Source organism: Embiotoca jacksoni, unplaced genomic scaffold, assembly GCF_022577435.1.
Source record: "Embiotoca jacksoni isolate LCO1_2020_lvr unplaced genomic scaffold, fEmbJac1.0.p SCAF_5, whole genome shotgun sequence".
In the NCBI taxonomy this organism is placed as follows: Eukaryota; Metazoa; Chordata; class Actinopteri; family Embiotocidae; genus Embiotoca; species Embiotoca jacksoni.
The window spans coordinates 13,673,719-13,691,398 of record NW_027185403.1 but is presented as its reverse complement, the minus strand read 5'-3'; the positions used below and the strand labels follow the sequence as shown (position 1 = coordinate 13,691,398).

At 41.5% G+C, this 17,680-nt stretch overlaps 2 protein-coding genes across 5 annotated transcripts; one reads left to right on the top strand and one right to left on the bottom strand.

Moving 5' to 3' along the window:
• Window positions 1-63: 63 nt before the first annotated feature.
• fam193b (family with sequence similarity 193 member B) lies at window positions 64-13,091 on the bottom strand. 2 transcript variants are annotated; one of them, XM_069171331.1, is made up of 10 exons: window positions 12,812-13,091; window positions 10,770-11,048; window positions 9,929-10,115; window positions 6,969-7,187; window positions 4,787-5,198; window positions 4,476-4,659; window positions 4,105-4,338; window positions 2,201-3,266; window positions 2,021-2,096; window positions 64-1,906 (listed from the first exon to the last, which is right to left on the bottom strand). In XM_069171331.1, exons 1-10 carry the CDS (start codon window positions 12,974-12,976, stop codon window positions 1,810-1,812), a joined length of 2,919 nt encoding a protein of 972 aa, XP_069027432.1. In that variant the 5' UTR covers window positions 12,977-13,091; the 3' UTR covers window positions 64-1,809. The 2 variants fall into 2 exon arrangements, with proteins under 2 accessions (XP_069027432.1, XP_069027433.1); XM_069171332.1 differs by lacking the exon at window positions 12,812-13,091 and adding an exon at window positions 12,111-12,228.
• A 977-nt stretch (window positions 13,092-14,068) lies between these two features.
• Window positions 14,069-17,624, top strand: mxd3 (MAX dimerization protein 3). 3 transcript variants are annotated; one of them, XM_069171351.1, is made up of 7 exons: window positions 14,069-14,193; window positions 14,844-14,943; window positions 15,344-15,373; window positions 15,559-15,736; window positions 15,845-16,010; window positions 16,354-16,477; window positions 16,615-17,624. In XM_069171351.1, the coding sequence occupies exons 1-6, from the start codon at window positions 14,124-14,126 to the stop codon at window positions 16,470-16,472; spliced, it is 663 nt and encodes a 220-aa protein (XP_069027452.1). In that variant the 5' UTR covers window positions 14,069-14,123; the 3' UTR covers window positions 16,473-16,477; window positions 16,615-17,624. The 3 variants fall into 3 exon arrangements, with proteins under 3 accessions (XP_069027452.1, XP_069027453.1, XP_069027451.1); XM_069171352.1 differs by having other exon boundaries at window positions 15,559-15,673; window positions 16,354-17,624; XM_069171350.1 differs by having other exon boundaries at window positions 16,354-17,624.
• Window positions 17,625-17,680: the final 56 nt, after the last annotated feature.

Genomic DNA, 17,680 nt, shown 5'->3' with positions numbered 1-17,680 from the left:
TCATAGATACCAAATAAAAAAGATGAACTTAGAAAACAAAGACCACACTTTTATTTTTTTTTTTTGTCAAAACTGTATTGTTTTTAATCTTTCTGAACGAAAGATTTTTCACAGTATCAAAAGTGAATAAAAAGAAACAAGCCAACATACACTTGGCTATTATTGGTATAGTATAAATCTACATTCGAAACATTAAGATAATCTTCTCTAATTGAATATAACCTAGAAAGCATCAAATGTTATATTAAAACAAAACAAAACAAAATCTCAGCACAGATTTAGGAAAAAAAAAAAAAAAAAAGGAATCCATCGCAATGAAAGCCATCAGCTAAAACATTGATACTGGTGTAAAACCCACGTCCCAAAGGTCTCTCTTCTGTGATATTTACCACCAAAGGATAATCAAGACTTAAGTGCCAGATAGGTTAGCTAAGGTGGAGGGTGCCACCAAGGTTACAGTACAGAAAAGAAAATAGGAAAAAAAAAATAATAGTATAGTTGAAAATGTACTTCTCAGTCACAGTCACACACGCACACACACGCACGCACGCACGCACAACCCTCAGAAACGCAAGACAAAGGTTCAAAAAGTGCCAAAAATATCCACTCAGTATGTACAAGCATTGAAATTAACTGTCATAGTTCCATTAAAATAAACATTGCACACCGGTGTTCCTGTCACTGCTGGGATGTAGCGGTCTGAAATAACAGTTTGAGAGTGAGAGTAGTTGTGGTAAAGGACTTTCTTCTACAGAGTGTATATTGGATATCACTAAGAGATAATAGTTCAAGACTAAACACCACAGGAGGATCGACATTGAAGCAACAGACATGGAACTTTTCTCAATACAAGACTGGGAGACTGTTAAGATGTTTCTGTCCTGCATTTCATACCTTGGGACATATTTTCCAGAGTTCTTAAATTGGATTTATGTTTAAGATGCACACTGAAGGTCAAATGTAAAATTAAATTGTGAAATATAATATTAGTGTTACTTGTCCACTAACTGTCAAACATTCATGTGTTGTTTTTTTTGTCATTTTATAACAAGACAGTATAGCAGGTAGGTCAAGTGTTTGTCATTTCCTTTTCTTTTTTTTTCTTTTTTTTTTTATCAAATCATTCTTTAATCACCATTCAAATTTAAGACAAATATTTGAATTGAAAGCCATAAAAAAAAAGCACAAGATGTACTGCGGGCTCGTGAGTAGCATTAATGTAACTGTGGTCACCATTGCTTCCTGCAGACGGGTACAAGTGGTTCTTTTTAGATAAAATTAGGTCAAAATGTTGTCTTGTGCTCCTTTTCTGACAGTTGTTCAGCATAAAACAATCAGTCTTAGTGTCTGGTGAGACTGGTGTTGTAGGTGGGAAACTAGCAACACAGAACATCATGGACGATGAGCACCAAATTGAACTCAATGGATTTCAGAAGTTTAACAACGTTAAAATGTCTCAGATTTGTGATAAAAACATTTATTTCATGTAAGGTATTTGTTTACATACTACATACGTAAGCACATGGATGCAGTTGATTCAACAGACTTTTTTTCCATTTTTTGCATCTCTCATTTAGTGAACATTGCAATAATAGCAAAGGGTAAAGTTTGCCTGGAGAATGATCCCTGGCTTGTTAGCCACGGGTTATGTTTCAGTCTTTTGAATGGAGAGTAGGATTTTGAACCAGGGGTCCCTTGGCTTAGTGAGGAAGAGAAGTAAACTGGGAATGAGAGAAGGCCTCAGGCCAAATAGGGCTCGATTGAAAGAGTTTGTGGTTTGAAGCTTTGTATGTCTGGCACTCATCCAAGTTATTGAGCTGCATTGGAAGGAACCTTTTTGAGGGTGAAGTTGGACCAATTCACTGCTACCTTCTGGCGAGTTTGCTTAGCAGAATCGAGGCAAAACCTACAGGGAACAAATAGAGACAAATAAGAAGAGGAGGAGATGAAAAAGATCCCAGGTTTTTTTTTTTTTTTGTGTGTTTTTTTTTTTTTAAATACACCCCTGGGCAGAACTTACCTTTTAAAGTACTCCACTTCCCGATCAATCTCATCCATTTCTGTTGGATCCACATCTTTAGGGAGAAACACATCATCTAAGGAATGAAAAGAGGGTGCAGAAATTAGATGTAGACATTAAAAATCAAGACACATTAACAATTATGCACACTTTGTTGTAAATAAAGATATCCTCCCATACCAATAGCACTGCTGGATTTTTCCCCCTTGTTCTTGTTCTTCTTATTTTTCCCCTTGGATTGCTGCTGTTGCTGTTGTTGCCCATAAGCTTGAATGGTGGGATGAGTTTTGCTTTCTGAATCCTGCTCAGACCGACCTCCTCGTGTCTCTGTGTCGCCTTTCCCCCTTTGCGCGCTCAAGGGGCCGCTGTTTGCTCCATTTGTTGTATGTTTGAATGATCTGCCCTCCTCAGCTTTCTTAGGCCCATTTCTCTGGTTGTCTGCAAAGTGCTGAGGTTGTTTGTTGCCAGACTTTGAGCCGTTTGACGCCATTTCTTTAGAATCGTTGGTTTTGTGTGCTTCGGTCCCACAGGCAGCTTTGGTTGGTTTGCTGGAGTTTTGCTCTGACACAGATGGCTCCTGTCTTTGCTGCTGCTTTTTATTCTTCTTTGACTTTGCACCACTGTTCCCAGCTGCTGTGGTCTTGGGATCGGTGGTGTCCTCCTTTGATTTAGCCGTTGCTTGGGCTGGCACCTGTGGCAAACACTCAGAGCCAGTGGAAGTGCATCTTTCGGGGGATCGAACTCTGATGAGCTTTGAGAGGCTCGGGGTAGTGTGCAACCGCTGGATGTCCTTTGAAGCAGCGCTGACCCCTGATGCAGTGGTGGTGGCATTAGGGGATGAGACAGTGGTCGTGTCCTCCCATCCATTAACCAGGTCCAGGTGGCTCTTAAAGGTTCCGAGTGAAAGAGGAGAGAGGTCAAGATCTATCTGCTGCAAGTCAGAGGAACCATTGAGGTGGGACAGTAAATGGTTTCCCTCCAACGTGGCTGCCTTCTTTGGGAAGTCATTGACATCCAGATTGAGGTCGTACATGCTAAAGGAGGCCCGGATTGAGTCTTTAATGGTGTTCTTAATCTCCTCCAGTCGACTTGTGAGAAAACTGTTAACGCGTTCGAGTTCCAGCTGAGGCCAGTCGAGCAGCCGACTGGCTTCTGAACCATCAGGAAGGGGCTCGTCGACAGGCTCAGATGGAGTGGAGTGGGGGTCACTGCCTGCAGCACCCATGTTGCCCTGCTGAGCTTTTTCCTACAACAGACACGGGACAAGTATGAAAGTGAAAATACGTACACACAAACATTTAAGTGTTAAAATAAATGGTATATTGAACAACTATTTTGATATTGACCAAAATGTATCTGTAGCACTGAGGGTCAAAAAGTACCTAAAGATGGCATCAAATGTTTGGGAAGGTCTTGTTTTATCATTTAGTTCCTGATTTTCATGAAATCCATCCCTGTTTTTGATATGATTCATAATAGACAGATTTTTAGCAATAGTCATTTAATCTTCTTAATCACCTCCTAATATTGTAGTTTTCATTTGTGGGTCGAGTTCACCATCCCTCCCACACACAATTCAAAATTCCTGCCAATCCATGAGGGATTCGCAGGGATCGGTGTATGCATCTAATCCAGAGTTAAAGCCAATCCATGGTTTCAGTGTGTTTACCGATGTCCACTTTAAACACGGTCAGTGAATATACACATGGCTCCATTCACACTACACTTTGGGTACGGGTCTGTCTGCTATCGACGCAATTCAAGAGTTTGTTGCCTTCCTGTCCCAGTGGGTAAACACAGCACGAGATTTCAAGAATTTGAAAGCATGAATTCGCCTTTACTGTTTGTAATTTATTACTGTTGCTTACAAAGAAATCTTCTCTGAATGTTGCAGATTCTTGTCTCTAGGCGAAAATCTTGTTGAGACGTTTTTGTGACATTCACCATTAAAAGTAAAGAGGCGTTTTGAAGAATCCGTATTAATATGTCTAGCTACATATTGAATAAAGTTTGCATCACTAGATAATAAATGTTCACTTTGTAATAAAAGAAATAAAAACACGTGATTTGTAAAGTTACCACACCTTCTTCTTTTGTTTGTGTCGAGCCCTTTTGGCAGCCTTGGCACTGTTGACAGGTTTGGGCTCCGAACTGTTAATGAAGTCTAACAGTTCGTCTACGTCCCGGTTGTCAATGACACCAGCCACTGACAGTTCTGAATCTTGACGCTGAGGCAGCTCTTCTTTACGCCGGGTCAGACGGGAGCGAAGCTTCTCTCGGATCTCGGCGTAGTTTCGGCTCGTTGGTGCAGCTGGAGGCTGTGAGCAAATGATATGTAGTAATATTGATACCGTTTCACTTTGTCAGCTTTTTTTTTTTAAACGTTTAATAAATATGCAACAGAAAATGGAGCTTATAACTTCAACAGAAGTGACTACAAAAAGTTTTAAAGTACCGCATTGTGTCCAAAGAACTCGCAGTAGCAGCAATCGCAGTATTTCCCATCCTTCTGGTTGGTGGAAGAAGAAGCACAGGAGCTCCTCTCAGAGCTGCTGTCTTCATCCTCGCCCTCCTCCAGCTCAGACGAAGGGTGGCACAATGTCCCATTAGTCACTTTGTGCCCCTTACATGCTTGATCCCTACAAAAAAGAAAAGATTGCTCTGAACCCCCCAGAATGCTTTTTTATTCTGAATCAACACAAGCACAGAGGTGATTTCTTAATATAACATATTCAAGAAAAGCAATGTTGACATATTAATACTAACCTGCAGGCCCCAGCTGTTAGATGGCCTACATTGGAGGTGGCCACTGTTCCCGGACTGTGTCCATTACAGGAGTGGTTACAGCCCATAATAGACGTGCCCAGTTTGCTGTGTTGCGTGTTGACGGCAGGAATGTGGGAGTTTTTACATGGGCTGGGCTTGTGGACAGATGTTGGGCTATCTGGACTGGGAGAGTTGAATTTGGCTGTGGGGCAGTGGAGGTTTGGTACCAGCGGAGAGAAGGGAGCGTGGGCGGCCACACCGGTGCCACAGGAGGAGGTTACATGGCCGTGCTGCCCAGAGTTCGGCTTTGGAGGCAGGAGGGAGGAATGCTGGGAAGACAGGCCAGTGGGGCTGTTGGGAGGTACCGACAGGTCTGTGTGTTGATGGTGGTCACTGGGGTGGAAGGCTTCACCTGTACAACGATAAACATGAATAAAAATAACTTCTACAGCAGACACACCGAATCATCTTTTCACAAAATTCATGTTCAATTCTGCAGTTTAGTTCATTATCCGTGTCTATGCAGATACTGTTATTCCAGATGAGGAGTCCATTTACCACTTATGTGATTACCATCAATGTACCACAACATATTGATTAACTAGGTTTACTATAATGAGCTCAAAGTAAAATACAAATATTAGCTTGCAAAGTTTATAAATAAAGAACAAAGACTGTATTATAAAAATGATTCAGTCCCTCCCCCCCCAAAAAAAATCACAATAAATCATGTAAATTGAACTGATCTCTACAATATTCCAATGAGTTTGCAATTTTGCAAAATTGATGTAATTTCCCCACAATAAATGTACTCAATAAAAGCTCTGCTGAAGGCATTACAGCACAAGCCTTTCCAAACAAAACTTGTTTAATCAACAACAATAACTCCTCATTTACAGTCAAACAAGGCTCTTTAACCTCTCCATCAAAACAAACCACATGCCGGCTGACTGGCAGAAAAGGCAAAGAAATAACGCAGTTTGGGGAAATATGGCAGATGAGATTTAAGCGACCAATCAATGCACTTCTCTGCATCACTCCAATCAGATGCAGATCTTCTAAAAACCTTACAGTTGTAAGAGATACACTGCGTGCTGAATTAATGTGATTTAAAAAAACATTTAAAGCACTTATTTTTTTACAGGAGATGTAGCCTATGTGTTCTATATTACAGTCACAGTTTGTTTTGTAAAACGACTTCACTTTTATGACTCATGAATTTCTTTGTAACTTTGTGCCTGTGGTCCAACAAGTTACGTAAAGGAAAACAGATGAAAACTAATATATTTCCAGCTATTGATATGATGTGCAGGATGCCTTTTATCATAGGAAGTGTTTTTTAATATGACTGTCCATTTTGGTTATAGCTGGATTTGCAATTTTTGACAATTCAAGCAATTTTACTGCAAAAAGAGTGACAATCTCCAGAAACTGCATTGCAATTTTTGAGAATAACTGCAGAACAAACAAGCATTGTTGATTGCCAAGATCACAAAAAAAGTGCAAAGTCCTGGATGAATGGGTATTGTAAAAAATCAGGGGTGGAACAGAACATGTATTTGTCCCAAACTTTTCAGTACAATGTGACAATTCCTTGGTTCAGTACACCTGTGAGTCAAACAGTTCAATTAAGCTTTTTTAACAAGATGGTTGTGCCCTCAACATTTAAAACCAGAGAGCAAGGCAGTTACTTTTTTTTTTTGCAATTTGTATAGCTGAAGTTGCTCTGTGCTGAAGTTAACTGAGAATGTTGCACTTGTCTTACTGGATATTTATCATTCTGTTTGGGAGTAAACAGCTCAGAGTGTTTCTTTACCGACAGTATGCAATTTGAGAGCCTAAACAGTTACAGTAAGAATTATGGCCAGTAAAGTCCTATTAATACTATTTAATATTTTCTGTTTTTGGAAAATAAATGAAAACACTTTTTTTTTTGGGGGGGAATTTTTTTTTTACCAAACCGTGAATCGAAAACTAGATTCATACAAGTTATGAATTTGGAGTCACCTCTACTTTAAATTATGTTTTCCATTAGATACCTATTTAATTCAAAACGTTCCATCTTGCTCCTTCGATTTTCCTGAATAATGCAGATTTTATATAAGAGATATGAAACGTTCAGTTTTTCAAATGGATTTTATATTGGGCTATAAAAAGGTGCTGAACCCTCGAGAACACTTACCGGGAGGCGTTGGTCGACGGCACATGGTCTTGAAGTGCTTGGGAGTGGTCTTACAAAGGTCTGCTGAGGTAGACAGGGGGTTCACAGCAGAAGATCCACTGGAATTCTGGGATGACGGGTGACTGTAGGGACACACTTTGGTCCCCGACATTTTAGCAGATTTCCCAGGCGCTTCGTGAAGCCCTCTTTTCTCAAGACAGGCTGACCCTGCCGTTACACCTGCAGATGGGAGAAATGTTTAAAACATTTAAAAGGGGATTGATGGAGGATGTAAAGCATGGCAAATTTTAAATAAAGTCATTTCAATTGGAGCCTTGCTTTCCACACTAAACACCGGCTGCTTCACAATAATTAACATTTTATTTAAAGATACTTTGGTTTAAAAATGTCTTGCGAAAACATTACGAGCAAAGGCTTTTACTGTCCATATCACAGAATCACCACCATGTGTCAGAGTTTGAGAGCTTTGACCAGAGCTGTGTTCAATAATCTCAAAGTGTTGAAATTTTGGTATTCCTACTCTCACTTTTTGGACTGTGTATGTTTATTAAAAATAATTCCCCACAGTTTGGAGGCGTGTTTAGCTGCCAAATAGTGATCAATTATCACTATAGGCAAACGAAAGTAGCATTGGAAGGCCGTTTTAGCCCTGAAGGATAAATCCCCTTCTGCTAACCAAAATAAAAAATGAGATAGTTGTACTACAATATTTGAATTATTCAACACACTTATTTCTGTTGGGAAATTGATGATACCTCTTACTGACCATCACACAGTTTGCCTGCAGAAGTTGAAACAGGTTGCTGCAACTTAAGGCCCACTTTAAACATTTGCTCTGATGCAGTTGTAAGTAGTTCTGTTTGCAATAAACTTGAAACAAAGATTTTATATTATTTCTAGTATCATCACGTTTTCTGTTTCGTAAATGAATTAAAGCTAAAAGTGCTATTTTTTTTTTAATGTAAGTGTGCCTATTCAGGACCGATGGCCTTTACAGAACACACTTGAATAATTTTACTACTTTCATGTACTCCTGTTTAACTGCAATTTGGCTACATGACTCATTAAAATATTTCCTAAACTAGAAATAATACCGCAGTTGCAGATCAGGTAAACTCTTCGAGGTGGTTTGAAGAGAGACGAGAAACAGGAAGAAAACAGAAAAAAGCCAAGTCATCGTAGAGTGGCTGTCTGCCGTGCTTCACATGTTGTAGACACCTGACAGGTCTCACTTTCACATTCAATTCTCCTCTGATGATACATCTCATCAGATTGTTGTGGTGAGATAATATGACAGAACAGTAGGACACCTGAGTTCCTTAGTACCTGTCGTATTAAACACATTTTGCGTGTTCGTTGTATCAAATCAAATGGTATGAATATTTTTGTCTTTGCGTGACACAAATGATGATGCTGCCCAGCTGTAATTCACCTCTCTTCCCCCTTATTCTTCTTTCATTTAGCATGAATCTAATTGCTTTTGATTAATTAGAGCGGGAAAGAAGGACTTTATGTACAAATGTTAAATAATTTCCTCAATGTACAGGATCTTTTGTGGGTTATAGGTACATCACACTTGTCTTCAAGTGCTTGCTCGAAGGGGAATTGTTGAGTTTCTCCCTTTAATATTGTAACGTATTCAACTTACAACATAACACTGCACGGAGATAACTTGTGTTACGATTTGGTGCTATTTAAATAAAAGTAAACTGAATGGGACACTTGTCACTGTCAAACATTATTCACATTTCACAGTCACCTGCACAGTATAGTAATGTTTTCTTCTTTAAAGTCCCCCTCCAATGAAAATCAAGTTCCAACCTCGTTTGCATGTTCATGTGGCATTTTGTTTATATGCTAAAGACATATTATGTTTGAAATAAGCGGTCAAATCCATGGCAGAGCATTTCTGTTGGGCCTAAGGGACCAACCTCGTCAACTGTCCACATCATCGAGCTGCAGACAAGCAGCAGAGGGGTAGATGGAGATAGAGGCAGGGTCGATGTCCATATTCAAAGATCACGTACTCAATGTAACATCTAAGCCACTTAAAGGTGATTTCTTTTTTTTTTATCTTGAAAAAACTTCTAACTATGTTCCAATTAAAGTTTTTAAGGCTGTAATCAGTGCCAGGAGAGGAACTTTAACACTAGTCAACTAGCTTGAATTGTGTAGTTTACATGGGTAAGTAAGTTATTATAAAGTATGCAACACTACTACAGCTCCATTTAAAAATGTAAAACAATTCAAGACTGACAATACATGTGAAATGTGAATGTTCTGCATCAACTCCATGACAGATATGTTTTACACGGGACTATTGAGTCTTCGATACATGCTGGGCTCGGTAGTTTCTGTAATTCTCTGTGTTTTGGTAGAATTGATTTGTAAAAAAGAATATAATTACAAACCCAGGTCCATGGAAGTTTTGCCAGCATGGCTTTGGATGTTTAGGCACAATCTCTTCTGCTTTTCCGTGACGTTTTATATTGACACTGACATTAACTATTTACTCAGATTATAGCACAGCTTGAAAACACACTTTCTATGTAAACGTTTTCTCCAGCGAAAACTACCATCAACGAAATAAAACATTTTTTTAAAGTTGCTTTTAAATAATCAACATAACTTTCCTATTGACATTTTATAAATAATTATTATCAATTATTATAACTGAAAAATAATTTTGTAGTCGTGATAATGCTGAGCTGTAATTGGAAAATAGAACACTGTAAGCTTTTATAGGATGCATCTTAGTTCCTCTGAGTTGTAATAGACAAACAGCCTTACTTGTATCACACATCTAAGTAAGTAAGCTAACGAGTCATCCAGAGTGCTGAGTCCAACAAAGGTGTTGTCCGTTTAACAAAACTGAAACGCACAATGCAGCCTGAAATTTCAGTTAGTGATGTTTTCATTGATGACCGTGACTGTCAGTAAATGCTTCTTATTTTTTTTACCTTGTTGTGTGTGTGAAGAAGTGTTGTGGTTGCAGTGCTCCCCTCCGTTGGTGTGGGCAGAGTTCCAGAGACCCGACAGTTTGTGGGCTGACAGGAAGGAACTCGGGTCCCAATCCACAGTACTTTGCTCCGGGTAACCGTTCCCACAGCTCTGGGACTTACAGGAGGAAGAGTGTGACAATGGTACCTGAATTTGAGGAAAAAAAAAAAAAATCCAACAACAACACCGATGTTAGTTAATCATCTGGCCGTCTACACACTGTGGACTTACATTTCAGTAGTGGTAACACAGAACTAGAAGGTACCAAGACAAAGGAAAACATCTTAGAGATACATTCATCTTAAATGAGAAAAACAAATATGAAAAGAATGGATTTAAAATCCCCACTGGATCCTTGTTACAGATTCTTCCCTCTGCTGTCCATTTTATATTTTTAACATTTATCTTTAGAGCCAAATATTAACAAAACATCTTGATCACTTGCAGTTAAGCTTATGTGGGATGAGACAGTCCGTCTTAAAGTTAGCATTTTATGTAAAGTGTTTTTTTTTTTTTTAAAACAGCCAAGTAAGAAAAGGTAGAAGCTACTTCTGCCTCACATTTGCAGCTTAAGACACATTTACAAAATAAGTTACCTTAAAAGAGATGAAAAGAAGAGTAATTATTAAAACTATCTGAGGGGGAAGGTTTATTCATTAAGTAAGCTCATGTGAATGTGATGCTCTGTAAGGATGAGATCACCTCAGCAGCAGAAATAAACATAACTTAACTAAAAAGTAGTAAACAGAAGTTGTGAAAAGGATCCAGACGTTTGACCCAAATCAGTCCCTTTCTATTTACCGGCGTGGGCTGCTCCTGCGTGCTCCGCCTCTCCTCCTCTTCCACACTCTTGCAGCAGCTCTGACAGATCCACAGAGGCACCTCTCCCAGCAAGGACTGAGACAGTGAGGGCACCGCATCAGCAAGCTTGCGCCCCGGCGCCTCCCGCAATAAGGCCTGGGAAAGCGCAGGCACAGCATCAGCCAGCTTTGTCCCGTGGCCCCCCGGAAGTCCATTCGCGGAGCTCGCTCCCCAGTCTTTAAATTCACGATGGCACAGGAGGCAGCAGGTGTGCATGGGCTAGGTAGAGAAACACAGCACAAAGGGGTTCAGTGTGATTACTTCTCAACCTGTGACACATAATGTTGTTGGTCAATTAACACAGGAAAAAAAAGGGTATTTCAGAAATATTGTTTTCAATACTTGACAATGTCAAATAAATATAGTAGGCGATGAAGTGAAGTTATCGATATTGCTCAACGCCACACATTTGCCTTGAAGGACGTAACGATCTGTGCAACAAACACAGTTGTTTTGAATTAGGAAGAAAAAAAAACCTCCAAAAACATGAAAAAAAAAAGCAAAAAGGAAAGATCTCCCTTCCAGGACAGACAGATGTGCAATAGATGCTGTGCACACAGAAGAACAACATTGCAGATTAACAATAGAGACACTTGAGCTGACAGAATTATCGACTGTAATCACATGTTGAGTTTGATCCAGAGGTCATCAAGCAACTTCCAAACATCTACTAATCATTGAATGTGCGCGCACACGTGCTCATTTTCTAGTTCACAAAAGGTACGTTTAACTAAACCAAACGCAGCCTAACACAAAGGTGATCCAAAAACACCACTCAGTATAAAAGGTTTGGTAACAAGTGGAGTCCACACTTCTATAAAAGGAAGGTGGGATTTAACGCAGAGCTGTCAGATAAATATTGTGGGGTTTATTTTCTGAACGTTTCCAAAAACCGGGATAGAGATCTAATTGATTGATCTTAAATGTGAAGTATAAAATGTCATGAATGACCAGACGGTCAGGTTGAAAGTTAAAGCTGAGGTCCCGTGCGAGATTAGCAGGTCGCAGAGAGGACAGCCCGTCAAGTCTGCAGGGTGCCACCATCTCTTTGTAAGTTTGGTGGTTTCACCCACAACATGGAAACCTCATGTTACAGACTCCGGTTTAGCTCGGCATCATCGGCTCATAAGTTACCTGCTCGCACTGAAAACTTTCTGGCATCAGCTGTTGTTTACACTTTAATAGTAGGAGGGGTGCGGTGGAGGGGAGGGGGAGGAGGGGGGGGGGGAGAGAAAAAAAAAAAAAAGGGGGTAAATAATATGACAGTCGAGTGATACAAACCATGTGTGAGAGTTTGCTCCCCCTGTTAATCGCCCCGCTGCCTGTTTTATTATTATTTTGATTAGCTCACTAACTCGCTGCTGGCTGGTTCCTGTGGAGGAGACCTGCTGAAGGCAGCGAGCACGCTTTGCAGCCACGCTAGCTCAACGCGATAGCCCCGGATAGCCTCTGTTGCTAACGCTAGCTGGGCGGATGAAAAGTTGTGAACGCCGGAAACGTGGACGAGCTGTCCGAGGCGCGATGTCACCTGTCCGGGGGGAGGAGAGGCGCTACGAGCCCCGCTGCCGACAAAGCCGCCTGTTTGATGGGGAGGGGTGGGGAAGGGAGAGAGAGGGAGAAAGGGAGGAGGAGGGAGGAGGAGGTGGAGGTGGTGGTGGTGGTGGAGGAGGAGGAGGGGGGGGGACGATTCCTGCACGCCAAGTTGATCTGATTATTTATTTAATTACAACATCCAAAACGACGTAAAGCTCCGTATCCGCACGACGTTAAAGACTACGATCACCCTCCACACCGAGGCGGCGGATCAACTTCACCTCCTCGGGATGGCAGCTGCGTTAAATACGAGCACAATGGAGGATGCTCGGATTAGCACACACACACACACACACACACACACACACACACACACACACACACACACACACACACACACACACACACACACGAGCTAAAAGGCAGCGATTGGCTCGCCCGCTAGCTACCTGGTTCGCCCTGGTGGTGACCAGCCGATCCACACCAGCATCTCCGCCGCCGCCGCCGCCAGCTGCATCGCCGGGAGAGACCGGGCTCTTCGGTGCGGTCTGCTGTCCGCCGGGCACAAGCTCCTTCTGGGCGACCCCTTGCTGCTTGCTTTTCTTCCTCGCCATCGCGACGGTGTTTGTAAAACAAAACCGCTTTGGCCGAGTTTGCACCAGTTTCGGTGAATTTAAGAGCACACTTTCGTTTCTTCTCGGACCTCAAAATGTTCTCTATCTCCTCCAGTCAAGACAACAGTCAATATGGCGGCGTGCTGGCACACTCGGGGGTTCAAAGGTTAAAGATACTGCTGGCAAGAGCGGCTTCACTTCCTTTATGAGAAAATGGCTGCGCTCCCCGTGCTGATGGTGAAGCCAGGCGTCGCCATATTCATTAAGGGCAGTCCTCCCCTCCCACTTTCTTAAGCAAAGAAAATAATGTTTAAAATGGTACACAACCACGCGTAAGGGCATATTTATTGAAAATATTATTGTATGACAGATTAATAAGTGTCTTTATGGTCATGTAACGCTTTCTATACGGTCTATAAAAACAACATACTGTTGTAAAGATAACAGTGGGTGTAGGTTCGGGGTGATGCAAAGGTGGATATTTTTCAGGCGTCGGTGTAAGGAGAGAGTACGATAAACCATATTCAACTAACATAATAAATGTTTGAAAATAAAGGTGCTGTGAAGGAAGCGGGAGGGGGCGGAGGGTGGACGATGACGTTTTACGTTGCCTCATGATGCCTTCAAAGTCCTTTCGGAAATATCAGGATTGTAGCCAAAACGACATAATATGAGAGGGAAAGCAAAATTCAAATCTTTTATCGGCACAGTGTTTATGTTTAGGTGTTTATGATAGTATGTTTATAAAATATCGTTGTTTTGTTTTTTTTAATTAATCATGGGTATAATATTTGCATTTTACACTAATTCTAGCCTATTGTTTTGGACTAAAGGAAAATATCACAACCACAAGTGTATGGAAAAAAAAGATGTAGTAGGTGTTTTTTTTTGTTGGCTTGTTTGCTTCTTTTTTTTTGTCAACCAACAGATGCTAATACCTTAGATGGCTCTGTGTTGTTATATCAGTCGAGCCTGGTCGTATTTCTGAAGCAATGAAACTTTCCGAGTTTGAATGGAGCCCGTAAAAGCAGCACAGGCGCTGGGTTGAGGACGTAGCACAGACAGCTTCATCCACTTCAGGTTGCTGACGCTCGCGCTACAGTAGGTTGTTTACCTGCAGTCGTTTTAATTTAACACAAAAACAACAATGGAAGGAAACGTTTGCAACATCCAAGTGCTTCTTCGGGCAGCCGAGTTTCTGGAAAGAAGAGAGCGAGGTCAGTATTTTATTACTTTACTGTCAGCGTAAAGGGGAGCTGGTTTGGTTATTGTTAAAACAACGAAACCCACGATAAAGCTGCAATAACTATGCACTTTAAACACAATGCAGAGATGCGATACTGCAGGATTGTTTGGTAATGAATTGAGATTCCTGGAGGTTATGTGAGCGATCTGTGCCGTTTCACTCTGACCTACATATCGGCCGCATCATTGTACTCGAAGGCGCCAATCTGAACGAGTTTCAAAATTAATCCGGGCGGCGCTGAACGGTGCATAAAAGTGAGGCTGCAAAACAGCTGTACTCCAAGTTGCATCCGTTGTTTACGCACTGCAGACGCTTCGTCGTTTGTTTTAGTTGTGAGGATGTAAAACCGGTTGTATAATAGCGGATAACAAGTGGGTGATGGCGCCAAAACCAAAACGTCTAACTGATGACAGGAGCAGCGTTTCTGTCCTCCTCATTTCACCTCAGCAAAGATCTTGTTTATCTTGCAGCTCAGGTATTACATGGTTGTTTGTAGCACCAGGATTCACGCGTGAAACTACTGAGGAAACCTTTTGTATTGTTTTTGTGACATTGCTGCCTTTGTGCTCTTTTAGCTCATGACTATTGTGTAACCCAGCTGCGGTGTGTTTTCCTGCACAGAGGCTGAACATGGATATGCTTCAGTCCTGCCTCTCAGTCCGGGTCTTTCTGATAAGAGAAGTAAACAGAAGAGCAAGAAGATTTCTGCTGGTGGCAATAGGTGAATGCATTACATAACAGACAACTGACAAGGAGGGTGTGGTTGTGAGGCTCGACTTTCAGTTTTGACAAGGCACCCTTTTAAAACATGAACATCTCACACCGGGGCTGCATCGATTAATCCATTAGCCGATCAAAAGAAAGTTGTTTGCAAATTATTTCAATTAATCACTTCGAGTCATTTTTTTTTTTTTAACGAATGAATTCAAAAGTTGACATTTCTCACCATTTTCTGATATTTTAAAGATCCAGCAGCTAATTGATTAATCCGGAAAATAATCAGCCTATTAAAGAAAACAAATAATATTTACAGCCCTTCCTCACGTGCAGTCTTGGTAAGCAGAATTTCCTGTCCTAAATGTTTTCAACACTAACCAACTTGTCTCTCGCTGTAACTGCAGGTCAGTTCACAACGAGCTGGAAAAAAACAGGTAATGAAGATTTTGACACGATGATATACAATATCAAATGTTCCTAGTTGTCCCTGTCCAACCAAGGAGACTGTTTTTTACATTGGCTAAAGTGAGGAAAGCTTTGGCAACAACCCCCCCCCCCCCCTCCCCATCCCACCTGCCTGTGGACTAACAGCAGCAGTCTTTGCTTGTTGTCTCTGTAGACGAGCTCAGCTGAGGCACTGCCTGGAGCAGCTCAAGAAGCAGGTTCCTCTGTCATCAGACTCCATGAGGAACACCACGCTGAACCTGCTGAGACGAGCCCAGCTTCACATAAAGGTACCAGCAACACCTCAACGTCAGAACACGCTAAGTCGCGAGGACAGAGTGGGACCTCTCGAGGTCTGTTATATTACCGTCAGCGCTGATCCTGTCTGTGGTCGTGTCTGCAGTTTGCTGTGTGCACTCACTCGTCTCTCCCTCTCTCCCCCTCTCTCTCTCTGGTCGCAGAAGCTGCAGGAGCAGGACGAGCGCGCCGAGCAGCTGAAGGGCCGCCTGCGCTGGGAGCAGAGAGAGCTGCGGGTTCGTCTGGAGCAGCTGCAGAGAGGCACGGAGAGGATGAGGAACGACAGCCAGGGCTCCACCATGTCCTCGGAGAGGTCAGACTCCGACAGAGGTGAGCATCTCGGGGCACAGAGGTGAGCATCTCGTGCTTTTATGTCAAGAAGAAGAAGGACATTTCGTCCCATTCAAATCAGGGTCAGCCTGTCCCTGTAAAGGCTATCTGACAACTCGCTGCGGGTCTCCTGATTTGTTGGTCACACATCTTTTATTACACGCTGAGACTTATTTTACACTCTAAAGAGGTAACGCATTGAACGTTAATTTGATTATTCTGTCCGACGTGGAACATCCAGTTGTGTCACCCAGCCCTGGTTTGTAACTTCGAAGTAGCAGGTGAGGTTTCTCGTGTTGCCCCTTCGGCTAATGGGTCTGACCTGTGGTTGCTTCCCTTACAGAGGATGTGGAGGTTGACGTGGAAAGCATCGTGTTTGACTGCATGGACTCTGACGGACTGAGCATTACACACACCGACGCAGACCACTGTTACTCCAGCATGGACAAGGCCTGGCTATGACAGCGGTAAAACACACTCGCTTTAAAGTCACCTGGGTGAACGGGAAGAGGAGAAAACATTCCAAAAACAAAAAAAAGGGCGAGAGGGAATGGAGAGAGATGTTACTGTACAACTGAACAGATTCTTTTTGTTTTTTTTACAGAAGGACTATCTTTTTGCCATTCTCTTGTCTTGTGAGTAACATGTGTCCATTTGCACTGAATAGCAGTTCAATTCACTGGGCTGGGATGGATGTTACATCACAGCAGATACATTTTCAGCCATCAACTATTGGTGGCAATTTTTCCCCAAAGCCATGAGGGTGTCAAACTTCCAATGACTCGAGCAGTTCTACTTTAAGGGCTTTTGATTCCAACCTTTTAACTTATTCTTTACCGCAGCATGCCTGTACTGAATTCTGCCTTAAATCACTTCTGGTCGAGTATTCTATACAGCTTTTCCTTAGCACTAAGTTTATATTTTCAGTAATGTCATGTTTAGCATGCACTTAAACATTAATCTGTGATGTATTATTTTGTCCTATTTTATGAGTTCAGTCACGCATTTCGCTCTTTTCATTCTGTTGCACATAACGTCCACACGTTGCACTTGTTTTGTCTCAAGAAGATTTCGGGTATCGGAAAAAAGGAAAAAGGTGAAAAATAATTAACTAGTCATATTTGCACATTGAAATTTAGCAATTAAGTAACATTGCTAAATATTAATTTGGTGTATAAGTACACAAATCAGTCTGCAATTCCATGCAGGAGTTTTAGATGGCTGTGATGAGGATGGATAGCATTAAGGGACTCCTTGCACAGGTTGAATGACAGTCGCAGTTTTATTCAGTGAAGTGTTGGTTCTCTAAACTACACTTCATTGCTTGTGCGGTCGTCGATTATAAAATGTTAATTATGCATACAATGAATTCAGCAGTCAGGCAGCAAAAGTCTACTTGTAATGATTAATGCAACCTGTGCTGTATTACAAGTATCATACTCATTTCTATATATTTAATAACAGAAGGTGCTTTTTTTTCCTCTTCACTTTTGTATATGCAAGATGCCTTATTACTTTTTGATCTGTCTCTCCGCCCAGTAATATTATGTAGCATTTTTGTACTGATGTAAGCTGTTTTTTTTTTTTTTAATGAATAAATATTTTCTATATTTATGTGCCGTTGCTTGTTATTTTTAAAGCACCTATTGACACCAAACACAAGGACCTGT